The 24,445-nt window shown below is 39.2% G+C and overlaps 1 protein-coding gene across 8 annotated transcripts; it reads right to left on the minus strand.

The window, feature by feature from the left end:
- Positions 1–400: 400 nt before the first annotated feature.
- CEP152 (centrosomal protein 152) lies at positions 401–22,702 on the minus strand. 8 transcript variants are annotated; one of them, XM_064668823.1, is made up of 28 exons: positions 22,421–22,702; positions 21,373–21,495; positions 19,189–19,289; positions 18,915–18,981; positions 18,403–18,702; positions 17,788–17,956; positions 16,959–17,099; positions 15,917–16,056; positions 15,421–15,621; positions 13,916–14,063; positions 13,151–13,242; positions 12,202–12,365; positions 11,441–11,642; positions 10,527–10,640; positions 10,274–10,404; positions 9,961–10,089; positions 9,680–9,815; positions 9,278–9,457; positions 8,502–8,774; positions 7,925–8,056; positions 7,005–7,655; positions 5,359–5,533; positions 4,023–4,214; positions 3,401–3,473; positions 3,206–3,312; positions 2,269–2,425; positions 1,888–1,991; positions 401–1,679 (listed from the first exon to the last, which is right to left on the minus strand). In XM_064668823.1, the coding sequence occupies exons 2-28, from the start codon at positions 21,457–21,459 to the stop codon at positions 868–870; spliced, it is 5,178 nt and encodes a 1,725-aa protein (XP_064524893.1). In that variant the 5' UTR covers positions 21,460–21,495; positions 22,421–22,702; the 3' UTR covers positions 401–867. The 8 variants fall into 8 exon arrangements, with proteins under 8 accessions (XP_064524893.1, XP_064524890.1, XP_064524891.1 ...); XM_064668820.1 differs by having other exon boundaries at positions 4,023–4,217; XM_064668821.1 differs by lacking the exon at positions 22,421–22,702 and adding an exon at positions 21,972–22,391 and having other exon boundaries at positions 4,023–4,217.
- Positions 22,703–24,445: the final 1,743 nt, after the last annotated feature.

Consider the following 24,445-nt stretch of genomic DNA (forward strand, 5'->3'; position numbering starts at 1 on the left):
ATAGGAGCTTTCTAAGCCTCAGGAGGAACATGATGATATCTTTAGCTTACCCTGATAAACTTTGCTGTTGAAGAAACACCTGCAAAATGTGGTCATTCTAACTGGTACTTTTCTTCTGCCCAATTTAAGCTATTTTTTGCTTCCAAAGGGAAGAATACTTGAAATGCAGTTTGTTATAATTATTTAATGAAAAAATGCAAGTATTTTTGCTTTCATTGTGGGAACACAAACAAAGGCTTACAGGGGGTCCTTCAGAATGGAAAAGTCAATTAAAATACTGACTTCAAACAAATCCCAAAACATCTCTCATTACGCTCTGAAGGAATTTTGATAAGAATTAATAAAATTACCACAAGTTACAGTAGCTTTGTTTTAGATAAACACTGCACTGCAAGCTAAATTGAATATAAAAATAGATTCTGTTTAATAAATTTGTGTATAATACACTATAAACAACTATGAAAGTGTTATTACAAAGGTAAACAAAAGTCTGTATTAATATTTCAAGTAACTTGATAAAATTTGTTCACGTAACATTCAAGATCATGAAATGGACACAGTAGAACAGATTTTCCTCAATCCTCACACTTTTATTTAAACATCAAGTTAATCTTCTTTTCCTTCAAACAAGGAATTTCTGGTATCAGTTCAAGTTAGAAAGTGGACTATTAAAAATCATTATCTTGCCGATGAGACTTGGGATCCCACACCATTTTTCTCCAAGCATTTGTTGCAGTATTTTCCTCCATCTGAATCTGATGATGCTTTGGGTTGTGGGACAGCAGAATTTGATTTGTCAGAGTTGAGGATTGAAGCATGCTCTGTGTTTGTTATCTGCTGGTCTCTACTGTAAACTTTTGTGCTGCTTTATGTGCTGAGAAACTTGCCATTGCCACTCGAAATGTCTCTCCAAGATGTAACATTTTCATCTGCAGGGGAAGATGACCTGATGTGAGGAAACTCTTCACAATATACAGTCTGTGCTTGGACATTACTACTGGCTTTTTGTTGAGGATACAAGAGAGGCAAATCACCACAGTCCAGATACAGGCTTCCATTCCCAGAACTCCATTCACTGCTGCTTCCTTCATCTCTTCCTGGAGTGTCTTTAAAATTAAATTCCTGAGTTCTCTTAGACTTAGTTTTCCATTTTCCACATGATTGGATATATTTATCCTCTTTTGAGACTGTTCTTCCATTCTTGCCCTTAAGCATGTGATGAGCTGGCCCAGAGCTGGTGTGGCCATTTGTAACTCTGGGTTCCTGCATATGTTCTAATGTTCCCTGACAAGCAGATGGAGGAGCATGCTGATGTGCTGTATTACTCGCAGCATGCAAAGGTCCTTTGTCTACATTTACAATAGGGCCATATTTTCCTCTTCTTCCATCTTCATTTGGATAAAACTCTGGTAGAGCACCTCTAGAAGCACCATCCAGACTTTTAGAATTCTTCTGAACACCCGCAGTCACTGTTTCATGAAGCATATGTTGAGTTACGGTCTGTGTTGCATCAAACTGCTGTCTCAAGTCACGTGGCACACACTTCTGGACAACTTTATCACTGGCTGTCTCAGTACTGCTTTCACCACATGATTTGCTTTCCATATGGTTTGACCTGGTCCGAAGCACACGATCTCTTTTGGAGCACTCAGCTCCAGGCTCAGAAACTAAATGCAGAGCTAGAAGAGGAAGGAAGGAAGTAGATTAATTGAAGGTAACATTTTTGTTTGTTTTTAATAGAGAATCATAAGCATTGTCAAAATAAGCAGCTTATATTTACAACATTAGCTAGCTTATAAATAAATTGTACTTTACTTTCCATCTGCATCTCACTTTCATTACTATGTGTGTGAAATCAATATCAAGAAGAGAACAACTGTAGAATACCTGAGCGGGTAGATTTGCCCTGGGGAATGTGTCGAAGAGGTGTTTCAAGTCCCTTAGCCATTGTAGCCAGTTTGCTGGCAGCATTTATTATTTTCTTTTCAGCTCTGTCAAGAATTGCAGAACACGGGGAAAAAAAAAAGACCAAGTTTTAGGGTAATTCCTTTTCAACTCTGCATTTTACTTCAAGGTAATGTTACTGAGAGTCAGCAAATTCTGAAGAGACAGTGTGCCAGACAGCTCAGCAGTGACCCCATGCCAGTGTGCACAGACTGGCAAGACTTCGGGTTGGGCACTGTTTGCTCCAAGGTGGACAAACACCAGACTAACATCTACACATCTCTTGCAAAGCCAACAGTAACTTCCAAATGTATTTGAACTCACCCTTCATGTTTCCCATTGTCAGTCAGGAGCTGTTGAAGACATGTCAAATAGTATTTGCGCATTTTCCGCGCCGTCTCTTGGCGCTCTCTCAGAACCTCCACTTTAATCATCTCGGCAGCTCGTTCCTTGCTTTCACGGATGTAACAAAGCATGTCGCCTATAAACACACTTCATGAGTACCAGTTTTCCCCCAGAGTAGGGAAAAAGGCCAACACCACAAACTGGGATTGTCTAGCAGATCTGGAACAAGTCAGCAAGGGCATGGATTTACCTGCCAACATTCCACCCAAATCCTTGCTGCCTACTGGATAAACACCAGTGCAGATCACAGCAGGTTAATATGATGCATCAGAAAGGAATTCAGTTGTCTGGTCTGATTCTGCATCTTAAGAAAGAATAGAAAACACTAGGCATAGGGATTTGGGAGGACTGTTGGTTGGTAAAATATTGGTCTAGAAATTCTTCAGAGGCGGTGCAGCTGGAATTTGGGGACCTGCTGTACTCAAGTAAGAGCTGGTGCTACATTTAATCCTCTCTCCTCAGCTAGAAGGTTTCTGATTAAGCCAGAAGGCAGGATACAGCAAGAGAGAAAAGCAGATTCTCTCTCAGGACAAACTGCAGGTCAGGTAGATTTTTTTATCTGGAGAAACAAGATCAGTTTCAAAATACACTTTAAAAGCCATAATTCAGTGCAACAAAGCAAGGATGGCATAACAAGGCTTCACTCATTGCAATGATATGTCAAATATTATGGCAACAATTCCATGTCAAATATTATGACAACAATTCCATTTCTCCCATTCAGTCTAGTAAGAAGGAAAAATTTACTTCTCATGTGATTTGGCTGTCAGATTCTTGTCCAAGCTGGCTGAAGGAGGAAGCAGCAAGGTAAATTATATTCCTCCACTAACTTTTTAGCTAAGACTTCAGTACTTACACTTAATCTTGCTCACAGCTTTGATGTAGTGAGCACGCATTTCTTCCAGACCTTTCACGGAGTCAGAGGATGCACAAGGTTTTGAGATGCCTCCCTTTGACAGCATCCTGAAATGCATATAAGTCACACTGCATAAAAAAAGCAACTCACATCTTACAAAAAAAAAAATCATCTTGTTTAGCTTTTTTAAAATACCTTGGTGGTGACCCCTGGTCATTCAGTTTAGTCTTCATCTCAGAGTTTTCTGTAATTAGAGCCTTCTCATTTTCTATTAAAAAAAAAAAAGGAGGTGAACCATAATTCACTGCACTTCTCTAAACTGGAGTTCAACAGAAGTTATTACATAATCTGCTCTCTCTGGTATAAGAGCTCAGTGTCACAGAGCATCGTCAGCACCATACAGCTGTCGCAGTAACAAGCAGATAGGAATCCATCCCAATGCACTTCAATGAAGTCTGAATACAAAAGGCATCTCATATGGTAATTAAATAAACATAAAGTCTTCATATGCCATTACTAACACTATGCTGGAGGCAAAACTTCTGAGATACCAAGTGTATGTGAAGAGAATGGACGGGATAAAAAAAATAACAAGGTTTGTCTTGATAAACATTGGAAAAGAGTATTAATTTGTAGGTTAGCAATTGTGCCTTCTTTGAGGTGGGGAGATAGAAGATAAAGCTTGTTTGGTTTTGTTGGTTTGATGCAGGGTTTTTTTGGTTTAAGGCTAATAATCAAAAAACAGTATTCACTCAAAACTGTACAATGCAACAGACAAGAGAATCAAGGCTGTCTTTAGGTGACTAACCATCCTAACCTTGGATATGCTCTGACTTAGCCTCATGTTGCTTTACAGCAAGCTGAAGATGTTTGTGGGCCATCTCCAGCTCTCTTTTCAAGTCCTGGCACATGGCCTCCCTTTTTTCAAGCTCCTGGCAGCAGTGTTCACAGCAAAAATCTTCCTGAGACCCAAGACTCCTTTTTGTACATTTCTCACTTGCAACAGTAACTGCTAAAAATTATACATCAACAGGGGACCAAAAAGAAAAGAATCAAGCCCAACATCTTTCCAGTGCTCTACTTAGTCCTCCTCTTGCTGGACAACTTAACACTTTAGTCCAATTAAACAAATCACAAGAGGCTGGAACCCTGTTACAGAAGGTGCAGCAGCATCTATCTGCTCATAAAGCCCTCACAGCCTCAAAGCACTCCCATCAGTTTGAGTTCTTCAGTCAGCAATGAGACTTGTAGGTTGAATGTTTTTGAATTTTTTACTTATTTTTTTTAACCAACAGCCAAGCAGGGTCTTTTGAAGTCAGCTGAAGGAAACTGTCCCAGCTGGAAAGCCTCATACGCATCTGAGTCTAGTTAAGGAATACACAAAGACTGGGCTCCTTCCAGGAGAGCGACGGCTGCTCTCCACAGCCAGGACAGGGCGCTCTAGAGACAGGAGCACTGCAGTGCTTGTATTGTTCTGTGTTAATAGATGGTTTGTTATTTTGGTGTTAAAGGAATCCAAGCCACACTACAGGCATAAAGCCAAAGACTCTCTTGGGTTTTCTTGCTTTATGTTTTTCAGTTGTGTAAGAACTCAAACTAAACAGAAAGCCCCAAGGAGATTTCTGTCCCTCCCATGAAGCTTTTCCCATCTACACTGTCTCCAGCTTTGCCACAGTACATGTGCCAGCTTTAGGAAGAGCTACAGTGCTAAAGTATATACTGGGGAGGACAGTAAGAGAAGAAGGAAGGGGGGAAAGAGAGAAATATCACCTGAGGATTCGCATTTTTTCAACTACATTCTTGATCAAAAGAACCAGAAAAGACTACAGACTACCATGCCAGGTGAAATATAATTCTTGACACAATAATACCTTTCACATGAATGCAGAATTCCTTGTCTTGGTTAATGTCAAGAGCAAGTAATATAATTCAATCTTTGAAGCTCTGATTTTGCATTACCCATTTACGAGACAGTTTAGACCATACCCTGCTCGCCATGATCAACACTGGCTTGTATATGAGCTAATAATAATATTAACTAATTAACTAACTTTGCATTGGGGTCATCAATAGGCCATTGACTATTAAAGACTGCTATTAATAAGCTTAATTTGAAAATACACAATTTGCCAGATTAAGATCAAAGCAAATACCTTTGTCTGTTCCAGTTTCCTGCAAGGGTGTCCGTCTTCCTAATCTCCTTTGTGCTTCTGCTCGGTGTCCAACACTGCACAAAGGAGTTCTGGCCATGTCCCCAGGGTCTCCTGCACCGTGTTGCAGGTAAGGGTATGATTCTTTATTTGCATTACTCACTAACTCTTCATACTTCTGCAATTGAAAAACAGTTTCTGAAAACCCAACACATAGTAAAAAGTGTTCCACTCCATCTTAAAGTAGGTAAGCAGTATGTTATGCTTAAAAACAACCAATCCTGGCCACCAAGTGGCTTTACTCATTTTAAAACAGGTACTTTAAACCTGCAATAGAACTGTAGGTTGCAGCTCAAGTTGTGAGGAAAATAACTATTCTATGATATAGAAGTTTACTTAGTGTACATCACTGCAACAGCAGTACATGAATATCTTGAGTATTAATCTGGAAATGTGAGTAGCTCTTAACATTGAAGAATTATACTGTGCCTTTGAGTAATTGAAGTTAACCTGCTTTTTAAAAAGAGAGAAGACATTACTAAGAAATTACAGAGACTTCACTAGATAAGGTGGTTCAAGCCAGTCAAGGTTTTGAGGTTCCAAAGGCATATTAAACAGTTTACCAGGACACATTCATATCCATTACAAAAGATGCATCAGACTTAAGAAAAAAGCTTCCTATTCTCTTTACCATTGTGAATATGACTTGTGACAAGAAAACATTAAAGGCCCACTTTCTGAACAGAAATACACTGTCACTAAAAAAATGGTGTAATTGCCATGAGAAATCACTACATAGTCATTTTCCCTCATCCCACCTTGTCTTGAGAAACAAGACATTTTCTCTGTCCTATTCTTGGATAATTTCCCAGCTCTTAAATGCTGGGAAGCAACGGCATTTCCGGTAGGATGCTCCCCATAAAAAAAAAACCTTACTACAAGCATAAGTATTGCAAGAAGAGTAATCTGCTAAAACAACAGAAACAAATGCTTTTGGACAGAATCTGACTTAGCCCCAAACTCCTCTAGAAGAGGGTGGGACATCTTTCCTCATTTGGGCAGGCACGCCGAAATGGATTTCCCAGAGCCACAATAAAATTAAGCAAGACTATAATTCCCAAGACAGAACTGAATAACTGACAAACTGACCAACTACAAAAAAAGGATTTACTGTTTCCATCCTTATTTGCATAAGAAGAAGGGGAAAAAAGGCATAAAACATGATCTATCCAATCACTATCCAATCACCACTAAAAACTGGATTTTGCAGCTATGCAAAAATCCGAGGAGAGTTCTGTCATTACAGCCCATCTAAGAGGTCACAAGGAGCCTTCAACAGGCTCCCAAACTTAAGAGGGTGGATTCATCTCCTTAACTTATGAGTCTCTGCATAAATGACACTCCTAACCTGTCCTTCTCTTCTTGAAAGATTAAAAACATCAAAGCTACACTTATCCTTTCCCTTTTCACTCGCTAATGGTAGATTTAGCCTTCTTTGACTTCTAAAGGACTCCTGTTTATCAGTGAACACAAATGTTGAATTTCTTTTTCTCAGGATTACATGGATATTCCAAGTCAGGAGAAAACAGGCCCAAGTGACTTGTCAAATCCCTTCTCTGACTGGCAGTTACAGTTTACAGAAATATTACCTCTTTCCATTCTCGCTCTTTCTTTTCCAGAATTGTGCAAACTGTGGTCCTATAGGCCTTCTGTAAGCAGGCCTTCAGTTTGTCTTTGCACTGACTGTTTAATTGAACATGAGAGTCAAAACACTTGTCCTTCAAAGAATGCTGACTATGTGTGCACTTGACTAGTTCTTCATGAAGTTCACTCAACAGGTACTCAAGCTCAACCAGAGTCTTCTCCTCATAGCGATTAACTTCATCCTGCAGTCTCTTGGCTTCCTGAGCCTCCCATTCTTGCTGCTTTTGGTCTAGTAACATCTTTATTTCTGCTTCTTTCTGAATGGAGAGATCATTCTTCTGCTTTGCAAGATCCTCCCTTGCTGTTGCAAGTACCTCTTTAATCCTGTTTCTGTGATCATCCAAGAATGATCTGTAGTCTCTCTCATTTTGCTCTTGTATCTGCAGGATTTCCTCTTGCTTTTCTTTGTTCCACTGTGCACGGGCCTTTGCTAGTTCTGCTTTGATGGCTGCAGGGATTTCTTCTTTCTTTAGCTCCAATTCCTTCCTGAGAGAAATTATCTTTTCTTCAAGTTCTTTCACTCTTGGTCCAGATCTCTCTGTACTCTCATGTTCCTTCTTCCATTTCTCCTCAGCAGCTGAGAGAACTAGGGCTAACTGGCAAATACATAACAGTCATTGTAAATATATACACACATTTACAGATACACAAAATATAACTCTGAGTCATTATCAATCTATTGGAGATACTTTCAAGTTATTTAATAAAAATTAAACCTTTATAGGCAAAAAAATGGATATGGACCAGAGTGCACAAGAAACATCTTTCCTTAATGATTTCCTGCCTGTGTCTACATTCATTCCTCAGTAACATATGGGATTTGGAAGACTGAACTGTTTATCAGTACACAAATATTTTGGGCTACCTGCTTTGCTGTGGTCGCTTGGTGTTCTTTTTCCCATTTTTCTTTTTCTATCTTTAGATTTAGTTTGTACTCTTTGAGGTCTGTTAATTCTTGCAGCCACTTGGCATGAGCTTGGGTTAAAGCTGCATCTACCTTTAAACAGACAAAAAACCTACTTCAGTCAACACCACTGAACACATTTTTATTATTAGTTTCATGTAACAGTGCAAGAAGAGATTTCAGTTTGAATTGCCTGTGTTTACATAAATTAAAATAATTGGACCAGCAGCATCTGATGCGTTTCTTGATGCAAGAATTATGAATATAAAATTTATTTTTAACAAAATTATCTAAAATCTAAGTCAGTGTTGCTCAGTTCTGCTCAAAATTCCTGTAAAACTTGTTCAAGAGTACGAAAAACAAGCAACATGCTACAGCTTGTTCAGAACTTTTTTAAAACTGTATTTCTAATATAGCAAATATCAACTACTGAGCTTAAGAGGAAGTTAGTGGAAGAGACCACTTTATGTTTTTCAAGTGACTTAGTTGCACACAGCAGTTTCACAGGCTCCAGGCAGACAGAACAATTATTTGTTACCTGGCTGGCAAGATTTTTACGGTATTTATTTTCCAGTTCTAATTCAAATTCTTTTAAGGCCTCTTCAGAGGCCATATTTTCTCTCTGAGCCTTCTGGATCTGCAGCCTCTGGTCTTCGACAGTCCCTTCTAACTCTTTAGTTGGAACATCATCCACAGCTGTTACTTGGTCAGTTTGGCAGCTGCAGTCATTACATTCAACTATAGTTCTTCTCATTTCTTCCAGCCTACTTTGCCATTCTCTTTCTATTTTTGCAAAGACTTGTTCTTTATTCTAAGGAAAAAAACATTTTTTAAGAAAATCTCCCCCACCATGTCCAAATAAATAGAATTTCATTGGTGTTTAACAAACAAAACTCTGTTTACACCAATAATCTTTCCTAACAGGAGAAGAACAAAACCATGCACAGAGAAAAGAGAGTTTGGTGACTCATCACAGCTTTCTTCTATGGGATAGGAGACACAAAGGACTTCTGATAATTGAATTAAACAATAGAATGTGTAACCACTCTCCAAGGATCAGAGTGGAAAACTCCAACATATTACCAGCTGTGACATTCAGGATATTCTGCTTGTTAGTTTACAAGATCTAGGGTTTTTTTAATCAAAATCTTAAATGTATAGTACTTAATGACTTCTTCCGAGGCTCTTAAAATGACAGATCCTAAATAGCCACTTCAAATGGCAGAATAACAGCACATAAATCTACATACAAGTTCTGTTTCTGAACATAAACAACAACAAAAAAATTGAAATTCCCTGATCTGAGTTCCATACCTCTTTTTCTTCCTTCTCCCAGTCAACTTTAGCTAATGCAACTTTCTCTTCAACCTGCTGTTCTTGTTCTTCCAGCCACTTCCTCTTTGCTGCTATCATTGACCTGCTGTGTTTCTCTTCAAGCTCACTCCTCAGAAGTTTAAGAGAGACTTCTTTTTCTTCTACTAGCTGTTTCTTGAGCTAGACCAAAAATAAAAAAATACATGAAGCATTCTCCAAGGCATAGCAACTGCTCTGGTACAAAGTGATGAGAATGCATGAGGCATGTAACTCTCTAGAGCCTGTGCCCTGATCTTACTGATGATACCTAAACAAGAGATTCGCCTGTCAAAAGGAGATGTTTTAAGATGTTATATCAGAGGTTGGTTAGATTATATGGTTTATAGGTGTTTCCATTTGTACCTTTTCTTCCTTCAACTGCTGCTCTTGTTCAAACTTCTTCCTTAAAGTAGATTCCAAGGTGTCCTTCTCCCCACAGACTCCAATGTAACATTCCTTCACTGCAGTCATCTCTTTGTTCAGCTCCTCTATATTAGCCCTTCACAGGACAGATTATTTATTATCAATTGGACTTTACATTGACAGGACAGCAAGTCAATTTTAAAATAAGTGTCACTATCACTGAAGGCCAGACAGGAAACATGCAAGTTTCAGTAAAAGTGGAAAAAAATGGTAAGCCTTACTTTAACTGCGAGATTGTCTCTTCATAGATCTGAATAAGCTGCTGCTTCTCCACAGCAAACCTCTCCATCAGGTCTTTCTCAAAATGTGCCTTTGTATCTTCATGATGTTGCTGGTAAGTTCTTTCACATCTACAATTTCAAGAAAGCAAAATAACTATCTAGTTTTCTTCCCCCATTTTAAAATGGGGTTCAACTTCTCCTTAAGAAAACACCTTTCCAACATAAACCTCCTCCTGTACCTGAGAGCTGGAACAAGATTATACATGCGGGCTAAAAATCCACTAATTAAACTAAACGAAGTTAACAGACCTACCTGTCAATGGCTTCTTGTTTATCATGATCAAAATCTTGAACCATCTTTCTCATCTGACAACAGAGATCTTGATTTAAGCTTTTCAGTTTTTCCTCATTTTCCTTCAGTTCTTCAATAGTCAAAGCATGGGCCTGGACAAAAAAGGGTTATAAGAACCTTTTCTAATCAGAGCTCTTAGCACAGGGCAGGGGTTTTTTGTCTTGTGGTTTTGTGAGTTTTTTTTCTGCAGGGATAAGCAGCATCTCTGTCTTACCTCAACTTCCTGTAGCAAAGCTTCATTAGCCTTTTTGAGTCTCAGAACTTCTTCCTTTAGATTATCAGAAACCAAAGGACTAGCCACTGAAGTATCAGTTAGATTTGTGACAGGCTAAAGATAAATAAAATAAGGATATCTTTCAAGATATAAATGATTTAGAAGTTAATGCTTAAAAAAGTTAGAGTGGTTAAATAAAAACTGTACTTAAAAAAATAAAAAACACACCGAAAGAAATTATTGCAGTGCAAGATATAACAGTATCACTGTTACTCTGGATGAATCCTTGAAACTCAGTATCATGAAGGTTTAGAGATGTTGTGTTTGCAAGATGAATGACTACAGAGAGCACAGCTCTCAAGTACACTGTAATTCTATCCCACATCACAATGTATAGATTACAAAAGCAGATATTACAGGTCTGATCAACTTATAGAGGGAGGTAATGGAGTGAAGAGAGATGCAATATCAAGGAGATTCCCTGCTGATCAAATTACACAGTGAAGGCCCTCTGAAGGCAATCAGTGAAATGTTCCATTGGTATAAACTAATAGTACTATCAGCTTTCCCTGAGAAATTACAAGTCCTTTTGGCTGAAGAAAACCTACTTTCTCCAATGAAATGTACTTCTGAAAAAAGCAGAGTGGCCATTAAATGCTATCAAGCAAGACAGTCATGATATCAGAACTCCCCTAATAATGAATATGCTGCCCAAGTTCTGCTATTCAGCCTTTTTCCTCTTAACCAATACAAAACAAGGTATCATCCAAATGGCAATACTTTCCTTAAGAGCCGTTATGGATACTCAGCTACGGGTAAATTTTTGATCCATTCTCACAAGAAGCTTAAATGCTGGTTTTGTTCACCAAAAACCACTGATATCTTAACTTTTAAAGAAGTGTAAAAGAACAAACCTCTGACTCTTTTGATGCTTTTTCTGCTTTCAGTTTGTATTCCTCTAGTGTCTTCTGGCAATCTTTAAGATCATTTTGTAACTGAGTAACCTGGTTTCTCTTCATTTTATTACTGTTTAATAAACGTTCCAGCTCAGCTTTTAATTCTACAATAATTTCATCTTTGGAGAGTTCTTTATCCATGTCTCTGTTCTGTATTGCACTATCAGGGAAGACATAACCAGTTCAGTATTTAAAAGACAAAACACATTTATCTAAAAGGTAGTTGTAGCAAAGACAAGAGCAACTAATGCTACCAGAAATACAAATGTCTAAGACACAATAGCAAAAAGAATAAGAACATGGATACAAGAGCTTTTTATCAAGTTGCAATTAATTTACAGAGAACTTGTTAATTCAGCTGTTTCCCCAAAAGATTCATTCTCACATCATATGAGGTATTTTGAGACAACTCAACTGGTTGAAGGTAAAAGACAACTTTAGCTTTAAGTAACTGTGTTGTATTGTATGAATACAATCCATACAATTCAAGGAATAGTAACATGTTCCCTATAAAATCTAAGGATTTATTAATTCGTAATTAGGCAACCAATTTATGGTATTAGTTCAGTTTTCTGTTTCCCACATTACCTGGCAATACAAGCAGTATTTCAAGTATCTACCAAAAACCTGTAGTTGATCCAGTAAGACCATCTTTTACACATCACTTGTATAATTTCTTGAGGATTTTAGATTTTCTTTCTACAAGAATCACTCAATACCTGCAGAACTTTGGTTTCTTCCCAGTGGTTTTTTTAATTCCCAAATCTACATAGGATTCACCCAGGTTCATATGCTGCTCTCCACTTGCATCATTCAAAAATACTCCAAGCTTGGCAGCAGATTCATACAAAGCTATTTCTTCCTTCAGTTCCGTTAATTCTTCCTGAAAGAAAGAGTCAGAAAAAAAATTATGCTGAGCAAAGACTCCAAGAAAACATATCAGGCCCATGATAATTCTTCCAAAGAAAACAAATACTTGGAGCTATTATTTCTAAATATAGCTGTATGTAGTTGAATCACCTAGCATTAATTTATTTATAGTATCATTTTTGATACCTCTAGCAAAGCACATGTTAAAACTACAAATTAGAATATACTGAGCAACAGAAAATATTCCCTATTGTTCTTACCACGGTTCATATTTCTTTTGCTCTTACTTCCGCTTTCCTGCTGCCCTTGTATAGTAAAATGGATGACAACAGAAAAGTACATAGCTGGCAAAACAGCCTATTGCTCCAGGACTTAGTAGGATTCATAGCTTACAAAATGGCAGATTTAAATCCAATATATGAATTGAATTGGGAACACAGACTTCCACTCATATTTTACAGAAGACTCTCTGGCATTCCCTTTTGCTGACAAAAGGTAAATTTCAGAATACACTATCTCCAAATTCCTAGCACACTGAATTTACATTCTTTTTTCTTCCCCCAAAAGCAGGTTAGACCAATGTAGGGGATCAGATGTGTGCCCATACAGATGCCTTGCTGCGTTTTAACTTGGGGGGCCAGGGATGAAGTCCAACATGCAACACTGGAAAATGAAGCAGTCAAAGGAGATGTGCTTGTTTCCCCAACAAATTAAAAGTATTTCAAGCACCAACTCCTTATCTACAATGCCCATCCCCATCAAATTAAAACAGTAAAATATTTAATAAAATTAATTAACCTGCAAAGCCTTGTTCATGTCGTTGCTCATCATGTGTGCAGACTGAGCTTGTTGCAACTGAAACCGTAACTGATTTGTCTCCTGCATTGAGCCTGTAGTAGGAAAGAGAAAGGAGAGAAAGACCAAGTCATAAACATGCAAGAAAGACTAAGCAATCTGCAAAAAGATCTCTGCTAAAAATAGCAGTGTTGATTCTGGCAATAGGGAGTACTCTTTTTCTATTTCCTTGAGCTCACTAACAGCTACTAGAGACATTACTATAGAAAGACTTTCATGAGTAAAGGTAGGCAAAAGTCAAACACACAAATGGCAAAAGATTTCACAATCTAGTCCAATGATACATGTTTCCCAGAATCAGCCTCCAGTTCCTAAAACAATTCTTTTCTCATTAAGATTTGAATTTAGAATGGTAATTCAAGTCAAACACCTTAACACAAAACTAAGCAGCTTGTTCCCAAAGGCTGTTGTTTGTACAAAACAAAGTTTACACATATGCAGCACAAAATATATAGGAAAAGAGTTTAATCTTGTTGCCCAGGGGTTGGAGGTGGTGTTTGCTTTTATTTTGATTGGTTTTTTACATTTCAGTCTAGACTTAACTAAACTTTATTTAAATCTGACTAAGGCACTGCAGAGGAAATGGTCTAGTGCACATTTATTTCAATGTTGATTTCACTTCAATAGGAACATTGATATGCAATTTCATACTTAGAAAAACTGAAGACATTTCTGCAAGGACAGATAAGCTATGAGTGAAAGGCTGACCTGTTTGCAGTAAATTTGCACATTGCTTTTGGCTTTCTTCTAGGCTTCTCGTCAGTCGATTTATTATTTCTGTTTTTTCACATTTGGTTTCTTCCAGCCTTTTTTCAAGTTGCTTAACATGGTCTCCTAGATTTTTGCAAAGCTCTTTCTAGGAAGAGAGATCATTTTTACTCACATTACAAACATCTAGAACAGGAGACAAATAATCAATCTGATACCTAAATGGGTAGAGAACAGCTAAATCAATCACAGATCAAATGCTATCCTGGGCTGACAAGTCACTTCTTGCAGTATCAAAGTTCAGCTTTCACTAGGAGACAGTAAGTGTACTCATATATAAACATACATGGATGTGAACCATTTCATATTTTCTAGAGCACTTGGTTTTCAGCACATCAGATTATCTCCTGTAATTATTCACATATAGTCAGTCTACTGCAGAAAAATCAAACCTTCACATTATTTATATTAAGCCTGAGCTTAACTCAGTTTATTTTAACTGAGTTTAAGCCAAGCTAGCAAGGGCCAGCACTCTTTAAAAGAGGAACTGTAGTTTTTTCACATGATATACAAAGTAGACTTTCATATGGCATTACTTAGTTACCCACACAGACCTGGGAGGCACAGTACCTTGTCTTTATACTTGTTAACTCTCCTCTCAAAAAAACAGGAAAACTCTCTCCTTAAATAACCCAAACATGCTACCATATATTTTGCAGTAGAGACAAAGTTGTGCAAGCTTTGTTGTGGTACTAATAGACAAAAATTTAGCAATGCATTTTGTTCAGAAGCAAGTGCTAGTTACATTTTCAAACATAAATCCCATTTATTTTTATGTATATTTATGTTGAGACAAGAATCACAGAAATTCAATTTTGTTTCCTTTATTTGAAATAAGAAGACAATTAAGGCCTGATTAGACTACATTGCTTGAATATGTCTAATAGTGTAATGGATTCTTACGACATGCTCTACAACCATGTGACACAATCCATATCAAAGTCCATCTCAAAGACAGCCTTTTCCCCCCCTCTCTCCTTTTAAATCCTTACTTCTAAAATAAAGTGACTGTTCAGTGGTTAGTCATCCTTGATCACTTTGAGACCAAATCTTGGCAAAAGACTGTTTAATAAACAGTTTTTCTTGGTTTTTCTTACAAGAATATCACATCATTTTTAATTAGTTCTTTTCTTTCCCAGAGTTACTTGCAGTACTCTTCCAAAAAGAGACTGTGCACAGAACAAAAGCTCAGGAGAGCAACTAAGACAATGAATTCTTGCCTCCTCTGCATCTGCTATGTACAAAATGAAATCTGAACTCACAACTGCCTTGAGATGTTTATAAAAACATATCTCATAGGCTTCCTAATACTGAGACTTTCCATTTTCTTAGCAGCTTCCAGAAGGAGTTATTAGAGTTATAGGTCAAGAAGTGCAGTTTAGGAAACATGGGGATTTCTACAGCCTCTCCAGTACCATACTCAGCATCCTAAAATAATTTCTTACCTGCTCTCTGAGTGCAGATTTTGTAGTATCAAGTTTCTGCTCTAATGATAGTACTTGCTTTTCATACTTCTGCTTTAGTGCTGAAACAATAGTCTCATGTTGTTCTCTGGCTCGCTGAAGGGCATCTGATCGCTGAAGTTCTAACAGCTGCTTTTGCAAGCTCTCCATGGCCACCTCTGCCACCTTGGATTGCTTCAGCATCTGTAGGAACAGTATTAGAGTAGTTCCCAGTTACATATGTTTTACTTTTGCTCCAATATTCTGTATGTCAGTTCAGGGTTTCTCGTGCAAGAGTTCCTAAAAGTCCTCAGATAATGTATGGGGTTTAATACAAGCTACTTTCAACAGTGGATCCTATTAATTCATTATATATTCAGTTTCTGAAATGATCATGAGCAGCATTCTAAAAAACGAGCACTAATGTTTAATGCAAATGCATCACACATATAACTGTAAAGGTCTTCCACAATAAACAGTCTGAAAATATTTATAGTACCTGCTCTTCATTGGCAGTAAGAGTCTGGATTTGAGTTTCAAGGGCCTTGATTTGACCCTCAAGATGCATTTCCCGTTCTTTTCCATTCTGATAGAGTTTCTGAGATTCATGAAGACTAAGAGCCAAACCATCCTTTTCATCTAAATAAAGAGACATAACAACTGTATGAGAAATATGGCCAGCCACCCACAGAACCACTGCATGGAACACAACAGCTCAGTATCTGCTCTACAGAGCCATTCACTCTGTCTCATACTGTGGGCAACAACAGAAGACAGAACAAAACCAGTTAGTTTCCATCCAGCAACCCCTGTCTCCTGGTAGCACTCCAATGTACTGTTTCCACAAGGGTTCTGAAGGTACAAGCCCCATCCTGTCAGCAGTAGGACCTGGCATCTGCCATCATTTAAAAGAAGAAACAAAACAAGTCCTCTGGAGAAACAGCCAAAACACAGCAAAATGGTTGACAGTTGAAGTTTTCCCTCTCCTTTGCTCCTTTTGCATTCTAAAAACTATATTCTTAAGTTCATGACTGGTTTTGTCAGTTCCTATAAGAAATGGGAGACTAAGAAACCACCAGTGTCCACTACACAGAGCTTCTCTCTACGTACAGTCTGTGAAATGGCTTGTTAAACAAGACACCACAAACAAATCTATTTTTTCATGTAGGTACACTTCTCCTATTGGAGTTTGGGTGTTCTGGTGTTGGTTTGAGGGACTTTTTTTTAATTTTCTGTAGTTTTAACAGACTACTTCAGCAAACTTCTCTTTTCTGTACGTTTGTGATGCCTGACACACGGGGACTCTGGAAAACAACAGTGGTTCTGAAAATGCAGTAAAAGTTAAAACAGTTATGCAGTCAGGCACCAATCCAGAGAATTTTCTTTAGAACAATGTTTGGGGGAAGAGAGTTAGGTGCTATAATCCCAAATCAAGTTTATAAATATGATAACTACCTAGAGACACTTTCTAAATCAAAGTTTCAGAATTATAAAGTTGCTAGATATGAATAAAATATAAGAATTAGCACAAAACATTTTACCTTTGACCATCGAAAGCTGATGATTTAAATACCTAATCTGCTGTGCACTCTTCTCTAGCTTTTCATTAAATTCTTCCAGTTGTCTTTCTCTTGCTTTATTTAGAACTTGAAGTTGAAGAATCTGCATATTTTCTGTAGAATCTGCCAAATTTCAAATAGCATGCAAACAGCTCAGCACAGAGACCAAGAAAGTCGTCATCATCATCATCATCCCTGCTCCAAGATACTTTTTTTATAGTGCTAAATTCATTGCTGGGCCACAAAGTTGCATCATTTTTTTTAACCCACATTTGATTCACACCACCCAAATTGCTCTGGTAGCAATGGCTGAAGAACAGTAGGAAATACCAACACAATTCAAACCCGACAGCAAGCCCAGATAAAGGTTTATGTGCTGTGAATTGTCTTGTGGCCACTACAAATTTTCAAGATGTTTAACAAATGTTCTGCTATTTGAAGTGTACCTGACAGAAAAGCTCAATGTGGCATCACAGAAAACATGCTTCCTAAGGTATAGTAAGTCACTATTTTCCAATATTATGAAAAGAGACAAAGTGCCAGCAAGACTTGACATCAAGCCATCAGAAATAATTTCTTTCAGTCTCACCAGTCAAAACCACATTTTTAACAGTGTGAAACGCAAATACCCTGAAAATCAAAAACCCTGATCAAAAACACCCAATTCCTAAATATAAAAGATCATATACATCAACATACTTTTAGTTGTCTTCTTACTAGAAAAACTGCTGAAATCAATGTGTTTTCTATTGCTGATTTCCAGTGGGCTTTTCACACAAGTTTATTTCAAGTCTAAGTAGCAAACACTTACTGTCATCATTGGCCAAGAATTCACGTTGCAAATCTTCAAACACTTCATTTCTTCTGTTTCCTTCTTGGACTACTGGAACATTTTGATGAATGCCATTTTGGTATGGTTTGTAAGTCACTTTGTAAGATTCTGGTGATTGGCCACTGACAACATCGGATGCAACAAATTGCTGTTGTGACAATATAGAGATAAGAGGAAATAAATTAAAACCACACCTGTAGTGTTGCTCAAGAAAAATATTTTTCATTTTACAGGTTGACATCAAGAGTTCTAGTAGCTCTTCATTTTCAGGCTCCAATCCAGCACACCATTTAAACTTGACAGAATCTTTCATGAAAGTTTACACTAAAGTGGTAAAGTGTTGACTTCAATGTAAGCACTTCAGTGAATCACATTCATTCTACCTCATGGAATTCTAACAGGCAATGGAGGTAACATATGAAACATATGAAAATACAATTATTTAATGTTTCATTGTTTTAAATAGGCTACAAAAGCTTCCCATCACTGCTTAAATTGATAGTAAGAGACTGAAAGCATCTAGAAATATTAATACCAAAAAAGATCTGTGAAAACTTTACAAGAGATAGAAAAACATGTCAGCTTCTGACATACCTTAAGATGTTCCTTTGGAGCATCTGGAAAATTTATTATTTTATTTTGCTGACTGTTAAACTCTGGTTTATGACCACTTGTATATGGCCTGAAGTTTTCAGGAAGATGATACACATTGTTCTGTTGGTAGCAACTTGGAGAGTTAAACCCATCTCTACCAAGATACACATCATCAGGATCCTCTTGACCGTTCTGGCCACGGTAATCTTCTTTAACATCATATAAAAGTTTCTTCTCGTCATCATTTTGCTGGTCACACAAGAATTGTTCAGGGTACATATTTTGTCCTTGTTCATAGCCCTATAAATGGATAAGAGGTTTAAAATTGCTCTCTCAAAACTCAGATTTCTCCCCACCCTCCTTTTTCTGAGGTTACCAGCCCTCAAGTTAAAAACACTTCAAATGAACAGCAGAACATGAAAAGTATTTCTCTAATGAATTCAAACAATACTTAGCACGTTATTATGAACAAGCAGTTCATACTAATTACATCACTGCTCCTGCAAGCTTACATTTTGAGGATCACTTATCAATGGATGATCATTCCACCTCCCATCGTGCTTCCCAGGCTCATGTGATCTACAGAAACACAAGCAAATTACTTATAACTTAGGAAAAAACAAAGCAAACCACCTCTTCTTAAAGTAAGTGGCATCTAGTTTACTGCAAACTGCACTACAGCTTCCCTTTTACTTGGCTTGCTTTTACACACCTCATCAACTGAGATTTTGCTCTGTTCTCAAAACCACAACATAAATAATTAAAACATGGAGCCAAATGCCTTACTGCTGCTCAGTCTCCTGAATGCTGCAGTCTGAATAGCTGGAGAGCTGGTCTCCACTGTCCTCCAGCATATCATGGGGAAGGTCTGTCAACAGTTGTTGCAACTGAAACAGAACAAACAACATTCATTATATGCTTTTCAGAAGAATGCATACAAGTTCAGTCCAAAGAGAGAGGCCAAACAGCCACTTGCACAAAATCCTGGTGTTCTTCTCCAAGGAAGAGTCAGTCCTGTGACAGACTACTTGTGAAGAATGGTCTGAAAAAAAATCATGCCAAGTATTCTCCTCTCCAAATCCCAGGCAAGAGAGGTACTGGACACTCAAAACATGCTTTTTCTGAGGAATCTGGATGGAAATCCAATATATTCAGAACTTTACATGCAATTTCTGAACCCTAACCCTGTTTTTCTCTGAACTCACAAAGCATGTATTAATATGAGCAAAAACATTAGCTGCCCCATGATACATGCCTTGTTGGGTTTTCTTTGTTGAAACAAACAAGAATCCAGAAAACAAGAACTACCATCTACAAAAAGTTTATCTTTAAGAGACCATGTTTTCTCAGATGCTATTTTAGATGCTCTCTGAGACCAAAGGATAGGCCAGAAGGATAATTTTTTAAAATGTTTACAGGACAAAGTATCACCAAAAGTTTTTTCCTAGAAATTCACTAGTGGCATGAAGGAGTTTTCCTGTCATGAGGGTATTCTCTAGATTTACTATATCTCAGCTCCAGGAAGCAGGAAAGTGAATATCATTCACTGAAGATCCTCTTTCCTTTGCCCCACTTGGAATCAAGCACATCCTTGAGCACCAGAGGTTTTGCTGGTCTTGCACTGCTTTAGAAACTTGAAAGTCAAGAGAGCAGTGCACACATAGTTCACAACCTCATCAGGAGAGTTAACACTTAAACCGAGCTCAGTCTACCAGGTGAGCTAGCACAGAACTCCAGATGTGGGTAAGTTCTTAAGTTAGTGCCAAAGTATTCTCCCATCATGAAGATCTCTCTGATTTTCAAGAACCACCTGACTTGTGGTAGCAGAGAACTTAAACTACTGCAAAGTCTCTGATTACTCTTCACCAAGGAACACGGCAGAGCCTGTGTTTCAGCCTCCTTTTACCAGGCTAAAAGTCACACCCCACTGAAATATTCACATTAGCTTTGTGAGCCCCACCCTGCCCCAATTCAAACGTGCATGACCAACAAGGATCATCACTGACTTGTTCCAAAGAGGCTGCTTTGTGCCCCTTGCCTCTTGTCCTGTCACTGGGCACCACTAAAAAGAGCCTGGCTCCTTTGTCTCCCTTCAGGTGTTGATACACATTGATGAGATTGTCCCTGAATCTTCTCTTCTCCAGGCTGAACAGTCCCAGGTCTCCCAGCCTCTCCGTATAGCAAAGATGTTCCTCTCAACACTCTGAACTTATAATCTTATTTATCCACTGTCTCACTGACCCACTGTCATAACCCTACAGTTATTTCACTATTCATTCTCCTGCACAAGCACAACATTCCTCATCCAGATAGAAAGCTTTGGAACAGGCATCAGATTCCCTATGGTGCTCTCAAGAGCATCGCTCCAACACATTTTCGTGAGCACTTGTTTCAACCTTTCCTACACTCCCCTGGAGTGTACTGGGGACATGATTGTGATTTACCATCCTCTAAAAACCACTATGCACATTCATGTTAAACACATGTTTTGCCAACTAGCTTTATGAAACAAAAAAGAACAGAAACATGTTTCAACTCCAAAGAAATCTCAAAATTTTGAATATATTTTTTCAGACTCTTATGTGATTTATAATCAGAATTTGAGAAATAGCTCCTCATTCTTTTCTAAGCAAATCAAATTTTCAAGTGAAAGAATTGTTGCTTTCTAAGTATTTGTAGTAAGTGAAAAAGCTATCAAGAAATAAGAAATGTAGGTGACACTAGCCTTTTACATTTGATCTACTGCATAGGCAAGGAGTAAAGTCTTCCAGCCACTACAGACGATCTTAAGATGCAGCATCTCATTTTCTTTACTTTTTATGCTTTATAAGACTGGCCCAGTCTGCCCTCTCTTTACTCTTACCAAAGACAACACAAAACATTTTTCTTTCTTTTCAAACACTTAAAAACAAGAAACAGGAAGAAGCTAAATACACAAGTCCTCAGATTTAATTATTTATTCTTTTTCACCTCTTGTTCTCTTGCATAATCTTCTTGGTCATAGTCTTCATCTTCATGTTGTGTTTGTAGAGTTCCACTATCAAAGTCAAGGGACATTGTTTTCCAGCAACGTGTCTGTGTATCCAGCAAAACCTATCACAGGACAGGTAAACAGCACGTGAGTGAAATAGGATAGGAACCAAAAAGCATCACCCTCACTTCCTTAATTATGTAGCCAAACACACACAAAAACATCCTTTTTGAAACAGACATTGCACATTATCAGTATCATTCACTTTAACGTTTGTTTCTCAGTATACCCAAGCCTACTAAATTTCTAAGAATTTAGCATTTAAAACAATTATTTGGGCTTTTCATATTAAACTAATGAAGTCCTCTTACAACCAGACACTATTTTCTTCAAACACAATATATATATATATAGCGTGATACATGTTGATAGTTATGTCCCCTGGTACATCTTGCTTCATCTTCTAGAGAACAACTATATTTCCAGATTTCACTCCTTAATGAAGAGATTCCCGAGGGCTCCTCTACGCTGAGCAGGGAGTTCACACTCAGCTGCAGCGTATCAGTGCTGGCCCACATTGGGTTGCAGGGTAACTTACTCCCTGATGAAGATCCTCCTTTGGGCACACAGGTGTAGCTCCTGCTGAAATCTCCACTTGGTATAGTGAGCTTTACTGGAGCATAATTTGCGAGTTAAACGCCGGTACCTGTCTGTGCACCCCCGTAACACCCAGGACCCCTCAAAGGGGGCTCTGAGGCACCACGGCACCCCAGCCCCGCACAAGCCGCACACAACCACCCGCCCTCTCCCCTTTCCTTGGAGCTCTTCCCAGCCCCGGAGCGGAGGCAGCCGCACGAGAGAGTCGCGATCAGCCCCGGAGAGCCGGGCCGGGCCGGGCCGGGGCAGCCCTGGAGGCGCGAGGCGAGCTCAGCCGCCGCCACCTCAACCCCCTCAGGGCGGCGGCGCGGGGCCATCGCTGCCGTTACTCGCTGCACCTCCGGCGGGGTCCCCGGGGCCGACGGAGCGCGGTCCTATCCCCAAACCCACCTTCGCCGCCGGGGCCGCCACAGCCACGGTCACGCTTCCGCATCACACCCGGCCCGCGCCCGACGCGATGATTGACAGCCTCGGTCGCCAACCGGCGACCAGAACCGGGCCCGGCAGTGCTGACTGACAGCCTCGAGGGCCAACCGCGCGGGAGGGCGGGAGGGTGAGAGGCGGAGCGCGCCACGGGCCCGCCCCTGCCGATTGTTTGAAAGCAGGCGCGCATGGCCGCGGGAACGCGTCCGGCGATCTCATTGGCCGAGCAGGCGGCCAATAGCAGTGGCTGTTTCATGGAGGGGCGGGGTCTCTCTGCGGCGCCATCTTGCGGCGGGACAGGGCGGTTGCCTGGCAACGCCCGGCCACGGAGTGACGTCATGCGCCCTCGAGCTCGCCCTCACGACAGTGTCACGATAGCGCTGAGGGATCGCAGACACCTCCCCTGTCCCGGCACCTTCCCCAGGCAGCCTTCATAGGGTGCTCGGGGAACACTCTCTGCCTCGAGAGCTCAATCTCCCTAAAAAATTAAAAGCTTCTCTCTCAGAACGGATTTCTTCTACAGAATTGCCTGTAGGAAGCGTTACAAAAAAAGAAGAAGAAGAAAAAAATAAAGAATAAACCCTAAATCCGAAAGGTTTTGTGGACAATGGATGTTCGTTGCAGTTTGTACATCTGTACACCCCAGCCCTGACAGGGAAGGGGAGCGGTGGGAGCGGAGGCTCTTGGGTCGCTTGTCACAATTTTACTGATGGAAGCGAGCACCTAATACCTTTCAGTGAAATTTATAGGAGCTTTGAAAAAAATGGACATGCTATGCCTTGTAAATGTGACATTATAGGCGAAATTATCTGGTTTTTCCAGGGGATTCTAGTAGCCATCAGAACAGATTAACCAATTCTCAGCATTGTGACAGGCATTAAATGACTCAGAAATCAATAACAAAAAAAGAGTCTAAATGTGTCTGACAATTCATATTCAGTTTCTCAAGAACAGTATTTTGGAAAACTTTCAGGCAACTTTTTTTTTTCTTTTTAGCATAATTACTTGTAAGAGCTCCACACAGGATCTGCCAGTGCACTTTACATGAGATGGCTGCTCCACAGAGCAGCATGAATTAAAAAAACAGCATTAATAACTCAAGGCATATAAATGTTAAAAACAAAAAACTGATAATGAATATAGTTTATTCCAGGAAACAATTGTCTATAATGCATGGATGTGTTGTGTTTGATTTGTATCTGTAATTAGTTGGATTCTTTGCTTTCTGTCACATCAAGACATTTTGAGATACTTGTTTATTGCAGTGGCACCCAATTACCTACCTTTCCTTTCTTTTCCTTCAAAGTTCTGCTTCAGACACTTAAAAAAGATTCAGGAGCATAAAAACAGAGATTTGGGTCTTTTTAACTTTTTAAGCTAGTGATATTCAAAGAGGGAGACACAGACTGCACCATCCTGTGATCCAAACATCACACACTGGCTGTGGATGTTCTTGTGCATTGGTAAAGTGAAAACTGATGAAGTGAAAAAAGTCCCTGAGTCAGCATCTTGACTGGCAAAGTCAAACAACTTTGATCTCATACTATCATAACTCCAAATGCTCTTATTCTGGTCATGAGTAACTCGGATTTGTACTAAAAATAGAGACGGAGTTCAGCACATCTTCCTTCTATGACCTGTCACAAACCTCAGCTTTGATGCAAATATCAAACCAGCCCTATGCAGGTCTTTCTCTCCCCTTGACATGCCAGAGAAGTAGCTGGTTTTGCTTCACTGTTTGATCAATAAAGTCATGTCAAGCACATTATGAAGTCTGGTAAGACGTGAGAACGGAAAGGCTGTTACTCAGGGGTTTAATATTCCAGTCCCAGTTTCTTCCCAGCCATCCTTGCCAGGGCACAAAGCTCCAGCATGAGCTCCTGCTGGAGGCCTTCACCTGTGAACACCTTGCATAGGATAGAAGAGGCATAAGCTTGGGCTTCCTGTCTGAAGGCATCAAACATTCCAGATTATGAGCAGGGAATTGAACTG

Source organism: Pseudopipra pipra, chromosome 12, assembly GCF_036250125.1.
Source record: "Pseudopipra pipra isolate bDixPip1 chromosome 12, bDixPip1.hap1, whole genome shotgun sequence".
Taxonomy (NCBI): Eukaryota; Metazoa; Chordata; class Aves; order Passeriformes; family Pipridae; genus Pseudopipra; species Pseudopipra pipra.